Genomic DNA, 9,818 nt, shown 5'->3' with positions numbered 1-9,818 from the left:
AGCGTGTATCACCTTTATAAAGAAAACAAAGTTTTAAAACAGTCATTTTAGGAAAAAAAAAGGGCTTATAAAAGGGACTGTACTACTGATATAGCTCCTGCCTCCAGCTGTGGAAAAATAGCCCTGTCCTGGGTCAGGTTCCCCGGAGGCAGAGCCTGAAGTGGAGCTTCACTTAATGTGATGTATTGAGGGAGTGGTCTCAGGAGAAACCAGAATGCAAGACAGGGAGGAAGGACAGGAAAAAGGAAGAAGCTGGGAAAGGATGTGGCTTCTGTGAAGTCTGGCTTGACCCCCTGGGGAGCTCTGGCGCGTAAATGACACCAGAGTTTGACCTGCCCTGAAGCTGGGATGCCCTCTTGTCCCGATCAGTCCTTAGAAACGGATAACCGTGTGTGTGTGTGTGTGTGTGTGTGTGTGTGTGTGTGTGCACGCACGTGCGAGCGTTTGTGTGTGTATACGTGTGCATGTGCAAGGGAGTGGTAACTCATGCACAAGCTGGCTCTACCCAACCAAGGAAGGGCTCCGGAAAGGCTGCAGGTGTGAGCCATTAGCTTCAACAGCTGCTGCAGCTGGGGCGGCCCCACTGGGCTGGCACAAGGGACCAGGGGAAGCTGGGCCACAGCGCCTTGCCCCAGAGGACTGGCACCTGAACTGAAACTGCCTTCTTTCTAAACACACTTATAAACTCTAGACTGACTTGCAAAATGCCTTTTTTGTGTGTGTGGCTATGGAAAAGTACAGGCTACAGGACATTTTAAAGGCTGAAATATTAAAGTAAAGAGATAAAGAGTGAAAAAAAATTCGTCTTGGAAGAATCCAATCAGACTGCAAGATTTTTGCAATTGTGGGGAAAATCATTCACGGGAGCTCAGTGCTGTCGACCAGGGACAGAGCTATTCAGGAAGGAGACGATGAGTGTTCTCACCTGGATAGTGCTGGGGTAGGGGGGCGAACTTCATGGACAATGCATATCTTATCATTGATTATATCTCCTTTGGTGATTTGGTGCTTGAGAAAGTTCAAAGCCAGACTTGAATCCAGGACTAAGTATCCAGGGAATACTTGGAATACTAATACTAAGAATCCAGGGAATATGGCCAATACAGGCAGGGATTGATCTTGGAGGGCGTATTGCAAGGCGTAAAAGTTCATGGGCTGCCTTGACATCTTTGAGCTTCGGAGAGGCCCAAAGGCCTAGCTGAGAGTCCCCTGCTTTCACCAGATCTGCCCCCCGCCCAGCGGGGAAAGCTACTCACCCGGCTAGTTCCCTGATCAGTCAGACTGGCCACACCCCACCCTCTCGGCAACCTCACAGGCTTCATCTCCCTGCCAGCCTGCGAAATTATTCAGACAAACCAATCCCATCCTCCTGCGGAACTAGAGGTTACCCCACCCTCTTGTAACTACAAAGCAGGACCCCTTACAGCCCTGGTTGTTCACTCCGTTTCTGCATGCAGTCTCCATGTGGCATCACGCAGCAGGCCACATCCTCCTCCCCAGGCAGTGAGTATATGTGACTCAAAAAAGGCTGTCAGGGCTTCCCTGGTGGCGCAGTGGTTGAGAGTCCGCCTGCCGATGCAGGGGACACGGGTTCGTGCCCCGGTCTGGGAAGATCCCACATGCTGCGGAGCGGCTGGGCCCGTGAGCCATGGCCGCTGAGCCTGCGCGTCCGGAGCCTGTGCTCCGCAGCGGGAGAGGCCACAACAGTGAGAGGCCCGCGTACCGCAAAAAAAAAAAAAAAAAAAAAAAAAAGGCTGTCCATCTCATCTGTTCAATGTCAGGTGCTGTGTGTTTGGCCACCCTATTTAGGGCAGGGAACCCCTCTCTCACCAATGGAATGAACAGGAGGTGATCAGAACAAAGGGCTTTTGAATCACGAGACTTTTCAGGAGCCTGATTAGAACATGCCATATATGTGAACCCTTGATACCACATCTGGTATGGTACAAACCTGCAGAAAGTACCAGTTGCCTTTTCTTTTCCTATAAAGTGGAACTATACTTCCATACAATGCAGTAAGACAGTTTAAACTTTAAAAGCTAACTGATCTAAGGAAGCGTTCCAGAGAAAACAATACAAGATGTATTTGAAAACACCCCACCTCCTGAATGTAAGTTGGTACAGCCACTACAGAAAACAGTATGGAGGTTCCTCAGAAAACTAAAAATAGAGCTGCCATGTGATCCAGCAATGCCACTCCTGGGCATGTATCCAGACAAAAATATAATTCGAAAAGATGCATGCACCACTATGTTCACAGCAACACTATTTACAATAGCCAAGACATGGAAACAACCTAAATGTCCATCGCCAGATGAATGGACAAAGATGTGGTACGTATAGAAAATGGAATACTCCTCAGTCATAAAAAAAGAATGCAATAATGCCATTTGCAGCAACACGGATGGACCTAGGGATTATCATACTAAGTGAAGTAAGTTAGACAGAGAAAGCCAAATACCATATGATGTTACTTATATGCGGAATCTAAAATATGACCCAAATGAACTTTTATGAAATAGAAACAGACTCACAGATGTAAAGAACAGACTTGTGGTTTCCAAGGGAGAGGGGATGGGAGAGGGATGGATTGGGAATTTGGAGTTAGCAAATGCAAACTCTTATATATAAAATGGATAAACAACAAGGTCCTACTGTATAGCACAGGGAACTAGATTCAATATCCTGTGATAAACCATAATGGAAACAAATATAAAAAAGAATGTGTGTGTGTGTGTATATATATATATATATATATATATATATATATGTATTTCAATTTAAAAAACAGAAACACCCATCTCCTATTTTCCTTCTGCTAAATAGCAAAATGCTGTCTCCCAAGATACCCAAGATGACTTGGATGCTATGACCCCAGCTGACCTGAAAACCGAACTACTGAAATTCGATCTCTATAAAAGAGAGATTTGCTTTCTTCTTACTTCCATACTCGTAAAAAGAAAAATTACCACTAGAATCAATAAGGCGGCTTTTCTGTTACGTCATTTTTCTAGAATCTCCACTACAAACCCGTCCATCCACCTGAGGATTATGAGTTCTGTGGAGCAAATCTGCCTAGAACAGGCCCCCGATGCTTGTCGGCTTCCGAGGGGAAAGTCTGCACCTGTGGTGATGCCACTGGTTTAAGAACAAGTAGAGTCCGAAGGCTTGGAGGAGTCTCTCCCCCAGGGCGCTCTGGAAAGGTGCTGAGGAACAAACTGACCAAGTTTATTTCATCAACATGAAAATACCCCCAAGGAAGTGAAGCACAAGATTCAGCTACACAAAAATGGAAGCTACTGACCACTTTGCCTCTTCTTACGGTAAACCAGACGGAAATAACATGAAACGCTGGAAGTAACATCATGTTTCCCTCATGGTCACCGCCAGGATCGGGCCGTCCTGGGTCAGTTTGTGCCTCTTGCGTGGGCTGAGGGCATGTGTGCGGTTCTCTAACCCATGGAATCAGCATCAGTGGGGACCCACACATCAGAATACCTGTGGGCTGGGATTCAGCATTTTAAACAAACCCGGGAATAGCTCTGATGTTCACTAAGGTCTGAGACCCACTAGTGTGGCTGACCCCAATGGAATAATCCCATTGCACTGCAGCCAACTGCAATCTCGAGAGATTCAGGCAAGGAGTAGAGAAGCACGATGGTGTTTTTGCATGACGCCCATCGTAGCAAATAGAATTAAGTGACTTCAGTGTACACTTTTTTTTTTTGCTGCAGACTTTTCTCAGAAGGGAACAACTGATTATTCCTCCTAACTGTGTGGGTCTCTTCTTTGAGTTTTCATAACATCCAGAAAGTTCAGGGTTACCTTGTTCATTTCCCCAGAGCACCATTGCCTTAGGACGTCCTGCAGAGGAGGGGTGGCCGTGGTTTGGGCCAGCCTTGGTGCTTCAGTCTGCAGGTACATGAGTGTAGAATGTCCGTACTCCAGGGCCCTGCCAAGCGATCACAACTGTGAGCTTGCCACGCTCATCCTCTATCAAAAGCCCAGACGAGGGAAATGGTACTAATGGAATCAGTTCAAGGGCCAGCAGCCCATCACTTCCTACACAGTTGCATGTCATCTCTGGATTAAGTCAGACCTTCAGAGAACCATGGTTGTGGACCATTTGCCTTGGCCCTGAACGGCTTTCTGGAAATGCGCCTCGTCATAAGCATCTCACCATCCCTTGAGGGAGGCCCTAATAAATTACCATTCAGAGCCTGCCGGCATGTGGGTATAGCATACTGACGATGTCACCCCGAGTCACTCAGTGTCTCTCCGCAAAGTCATGCACAGCAGCTCTCTGGGGTTCACTCATTTTATTGCTGGCCCAGAGAACTGTCTGGGTCCCAAGCCCATGGAGCACCTTGCCTGCCCGCAGACCCTCTCAGGCCCCCAGCACGGAGAGGGCAATGTGCGGCACGACGAGAATGCCACGGGGCATCACAAATGAGGGCAGGAACTGCAAGCTGCAAACCCTCTGATCTTCCTTCACGGCTCAAGTGAAAAGGAAACTAGAAAGTACCCAGAGGGACAGGGGTGGAATAAGGGCTCTCCCCTCTCTACCCAGCAGAGGGAAAAGCTAGCACCTTCTTCTTACCTGGGAGGAAACCAGGACCAAACGTGACTCCAGGTGACAGATGCCTCCAAACTCAATGGAGATGCGCATGGGACTCACGGGTCCTTTTCTCTTAAAGCCACGGGGAGGAGTGAGCCTCTCTTGCTTTGAGCTGACACTTCTGATAAAGGAAGGTGCCCCACACCGGTGGCCACTCAGGGGTTGGTTTGATTAGGAAGTACACACACACCCCCTCACACACAGCAGCCCAGCTCCGTGTAAAGACAGACAGAAGCTGTGACACATGTCAGTCTTCATCTAGAACTCTCTAGCACAGGGGCTCCCCCCACCCCGGGGGCTGACACCCTGACACGGCACCCCGCTCCTAGGAACCTCAGCTCACAGCGGCGGCGAGAGGGCACGGGAGTGGTGGCTGTTTGGTGTCGTCACGGACTCCCAAACAAATGGGTTTATAGACTTCCAAACCCTAGCCTGGCATTAAGGAGATCTGCTACTGTAGAGTATTTAAACTCAGAGACCAAAAGCACCTACATTAGCCACATTGCAGGCAACCCAGCCAAAACCCACTAGACTGGTTTATGTCATCAGCGAACCACAGAGATGTACACAGATAACCAGGGAAGGAAGCAGACTCAAGGCCAAGCAAAGGATCTGCAGCAGCACAGAACACGCTGTGAAAGCGACGCTGTCTCTGGATGCCCGGCTAGCGGGCCAGACCACAGCTTCGAGCAGGAATCTACTTCCTCGACCTTGGCAGATTTTACAGCTGCCCTTGGGAGGCCCCACCCGTCAGCGCAAACCCAGCTGGTCTGGGGTTGGGAGAGAGGCTCCTTGACTTTCCCCAAAGGCAGGTGGACTCGTTAAATAAGAGCACTGTTCTCCTTCTCGTAACAAAAGTCATCATAGCGAGTAGAGCTGTGTCTTGTGTGAAAGTCCATGCTCTTTCTATAACTTCAAGGTGTCGTGGCTGAATGACAACCCAGCAGTAGCAGCAGTAACAACAACAAACCTCTCTCTCCTAACAGTCATTGGAACTGCAACTGTGATTTGAAAAGGTCTCCCATTCTTTGCCTCATCCCTTCAAAAAAAAAAAACCCCTTTGAAAACTCTTATGAATACAAAATCCTCACTCTGAAAAGAGTAAATGTGCCTTTCCTAGACCCAGGCAGGCCAGCATGTCTTTGGCATGTCTTTGGCCTGCTAGAGCACTCAGCATGTTGGTGGGTCTTAAATGCCTGCAGGGAAGGTTTTATTGCTTTCACAGCGTGCCCTTCTCCTGCAACAGTGTGTGTGTGTGTATGTGTCTGTGTATGTGTCTGTGCATGTATGTGTGTGCGTGTGCATGTGTGTATTTGTGCATGTGTATATGTGTGTGTGCCTGTGTATATGTGCATGTACCTGTATTTGTGCATGTGTATATGTGTGTATGCATATCTGTGCATGTGTATATGTGTGTGTGTGCATGTATATGTGTATGTGTTGCCTGTGTATTTGTGCACGTGTATATGTGTGTGTGTGCCTGTGCATACTTGTGCATGTACGCATGTGTGCGTGCATGTGCTGGAGGGACTGGTTCTCAGTCTTCCTCAGCAGCAGCCCTCCACCTGGACCACACGTGGACACAGCTGCTGCCCAGCACAAGTAAGCCCAGCATGAGGACACCCACTGCAAAGAGGTACAGGGTTTTGTCACAGTAATCCTGAGGCTGCTGGAAAGGTGGAATAAAATCTGGCAGGTAAACAGAAAAGACCCAGTAATTTCCCAGAAAGAACCAGAGGAAGAGGAAGAGGCTGAGAAGGTGGATGTAATTTTGTGTGCGTTCTGCCTCTAGGGATATACATCGTCGTCATCATCATCAATCACCACGGCCTTGGACAGAAGCCGCCTCATCCTGGTGGGGTTGTACAGTAGGAGAGACATCTGGGCCGTGGTAGGGAGCCAGGGGTTGGAGGGCAGAGCAACAAAGGAGGGGGAGGAGAGGGGACAGAAGGTAGGAGAGAAACAGAGAAAGATTCATTAGGAAAAGTGCACACACTGGAGTTGGAAATGCTGCCAAGGAGTGAAATTTCATTTGGAAGAATGAGAACTGGCGAGAATGAAGGCATCAATCCTCATCGTCCTTGGTGGCATTCTATAGATGTGTGAATTGCTTTGGACACGGGATTCGTTGACTGAAGTTCATCTCTGCGCCCAGAGTCTCCCTGTTGCTCTGGTTTGCTTCCTTAGCCTTGAGGTCAGTTCCTTGGCACCCCCTGGCTCCAGTGACCTGCTCTGCCTCCCTCCAGTGACCACCCCCGGGATCTGGTCATCATCTGGAAGTGCCCTCCTCCCCGATCCCAACTAAATGGTAGTTGTTTAAGCTGCCCCGTCTGTGGAATCTTGTTAAGGCAGCCTGAGCTGACTAATACAGACACGAAGTATTTTTAGGCGTATTGTTCTATGTAAAACAACCCTATGGAATGCACACCACTTTCCTCACTTTAGAAACAAAGGAATTGAGGACCAGTTGGGTGAACGAGTTGGCCAAGGTCACGTGGGTCAAAAGTGGAAGAGCCAGAGCATAACACCAGGTGTGTCTTCAGCCAAAGCTGGGAGGTGCCCTTCCCACCAAGCCCTCCTGTGTCTCTCAGACTCAGAAGTTCCACTGAATATCCTCAGGCCTCAGGCTCAGTATGTTAAAAACATAACTCAATCTTCCGTATTCATTTGGTGACATGTCCAAGCTAGAAACCAGGGATGCTCCCAGCTCCTCACCCGATATAACCAATCAACAGCGACCATGCTGGGTGTACCTCCAGTAGTTCTCCCCTACTAGAACGGAAGGGCAGGGTCCAGCTATTCTTGGTTCACTGCTGTACACCCAGCCCAGCACATGTGTGGGGTGTGGCCCATCAGAGAAGTCCTGTGCTTGACGTTCCAACAGTATGGGGCTGCTTCTCATCTCCATGCCCGGACTGTGTGCTCATGCTATCCTGGGACCCCTCTGCTCCCCAGCCTGACTCTTTCATAAACATCCAGACAGGTATCACCTCCTCCAGGAAGGATTCCAGTATCTCTCTTTACTGGGTTAGAAATCTTCTTTGTGCTTATCTGTATTCTCTTATTTTCTACACTGAAAAGTTATCACTTATGAAAGATAACGAAACCTAAGTGAAGTGATTAGGCCAGCATTTGGCCTGTATGATCTCATTTAATGCTTATGCTAACCTAGGGGCTGTATATTATTATCCCTGGTTTGTGGATGAGAAAACTAAGGCTCAGAGAAGTTAAGTCACTTCACCCAGGTCCACAGTGAGTAAAAGGATGAGATGGATGTCGGTCCACACCTCTGACCACCATCTACACCATACTACCCAGGTGCTTAAATCAAAGCTATTAAGTCACAGGGTTTTTGTTTGTTTGTTTGTTTTTTGGGTTTTTTTTAACATGTTTATTGGAGTATAATTGCTTTACAATGGTGTGTTAGTTTCTGCTTTATAACAAAGTGAATCAGTTATACATATGTTCCAATATCTCTTCCCTCTTGTGTCTCCCTCCCTCACACCCTCCCTATCCCACCCCTCTAGGTGATCACAAAGCACAGAGCTGATCTCCCTGCACAGGGTTTTTTTCCTAAACCGGGAAAGTGCTCCCAAATGGTCCAGTTTCCCAGGCTTTATAGGAATAAGATTTGTAGCCTGGTTGGGAGGCAGAACATAAGAAAAAGGAAGTGAGGGCTTAAAGGGGTCCAGAGAGCCACTCACATAGAGCTGATGCATCCAGGGAGGGCTTCCTGGAAGAGGGGGTATATTCTGAGCCCCTGTGACCAGGGAGAGGTGGGAATGTGAGTGGCATGGCAAAGATGAAGGGTGGTGGGTTTGGGAAACAGGAGAAAACCAGTCGGGAGGAGCAGGGCAGCCGAAGAGAAGGACTATGAGCTCGGGCAGGTGTGGGGTGCACAGGAGCTCAGCCATTTACCCTGTGGAAACCCAAGAGAAGCAACCTTTCCGCTTCAGTTCCCCCATCTGTAAGCTGGAGCTGACAGCGCAGCTCGGGGTTCAGTTACTCAGCACCATTTCCCTTCCTAGTAGGGTCCCATTCCCTGGGGGCTGGCCCCCACTGTCACGTGCATCTGGAGGGGGAAATCCCAGGGCCTGTCCTCCCTGGAGGCGCCTTCTCCACACCAGGGTCAGCCTGGCACCCAAGGTCCAGGGACCTAGCCACCTTCCCAGGACTGGTTTGTGGGCACCTGATGCCAGGAGAGAGGAACTCTCTGGGGTTCATTTCACTTCACTGCTGGCCCAGAGCAACTGCCCGGGTCTCATAGCCCACGCTTCCTGGAGCCACCTGGTTCCTTCCTCTTTCACCAACCTTTGAAGGTGCGAGCTTTTTTAACAAATTACCTCTCAGGTTAGCCAGAGCTGATTTTTTGTTCCTTATATTCAAAAAATCCTTTCTGATACAAGGACCTGCCTCAAAGGGGCATCTTGAGAACTGAATACGTTCAAAATGGGAGCCAGGCCCTTAGCACGGCACCTGGCACATAGCAAGTGCTCATGGGGTGGTAGCGATTATTACTAAGAAGTGGGGTCCTGGAAGATGAAGTGGAGTGTTAGGTAGACAAACGGCCACTAAGTCAGTGGTTTTGAAACTTTCTTTCAACACGGTGCTCAGTAACAAACACACTTTACATCACAGCCTAGTAATCGGGTAAGCGTATGCCCTGGCTGGCTCAGAGAGGTGCCAGTTATGCTGTTTTCCTGGCGTGACTATTATTAAAGCCCCTGTACTCTCAACAGTGTCCCAGTTGGGATGATAAATTACATGGTCACCTTACCATACACACACGTGTGCATGTATATCACACGATACTTATCAGGCACTAATATTTTCTATTCTATTTTTTGTTTGTTTGTTTGTTTTTGCGGTACGCGGGTCTCTCACTGTTGTGGCCTCTCCCGTTGCGGAGCACAGGCTCCGGACGTGCAGGCCCAGCGGCCATGGCTCACGGGCCCAGCCGCTCCACGGCATGTGGGATCTTCCCGGACCGGGGCACGAACCCATGTCCCCTGCATCGGCCCGTGGACTCTCAACCACTGCACCACCAGGGAAGCCCTATTCTATTTTTTTAAACTGATCACAACCTACTAAGTTCATTTCAGGATCTTCTAATGGGTCATGATCGTCAGTTCTTAGGTGACCCTCGGAAATGTCCACCCACTTCTCTTCACTACAATGCAATACGGTGGTGCCGTCTGAT

General features: G+C 48.9%; 1 protein-coding gene across 1 annotated transcript; it reads right to left on the bottom strand.

Moving 5' to 3' along the window:
* Nucleotides 1-6,155: 6,155 nt before the first annotated feature.
* TMEM272 (transmembrane protein 272) lies at nucleotides 6,156-6,499 on the bottom strand. Its single transcript, XM_059996199.2, is given in 2 exon segments — nucleotides 6,156-6,388; nucleotides 6,391-6,499. Coding segments are annotated over 2 exon segments (342 nt in total).
* Nucleotides 6,500-9,818: the final 3,319 nt, after the last annotated feature.

The sequence above is a fragment of the Delphinus delphis genome, chromosome 18 (genome assembly GCF_949987515.2).
Source record: "Delphinus delphis chromosome 18, mDelDel1.2, whole genome shotgun sequence".
In the NCBI taxonomy this organism is placed as follows: domain Eukaryota; kingdom Metazoa; phylum Chordata; class Mammalia; order Artiodactyla; family Delphinidae; genus Delphinus; species Delphinus delphis.
Note: the sequence above shows the minus strand (reverse complement) of the source record. Positions and strands in the feature narration are given on the sequence as shown.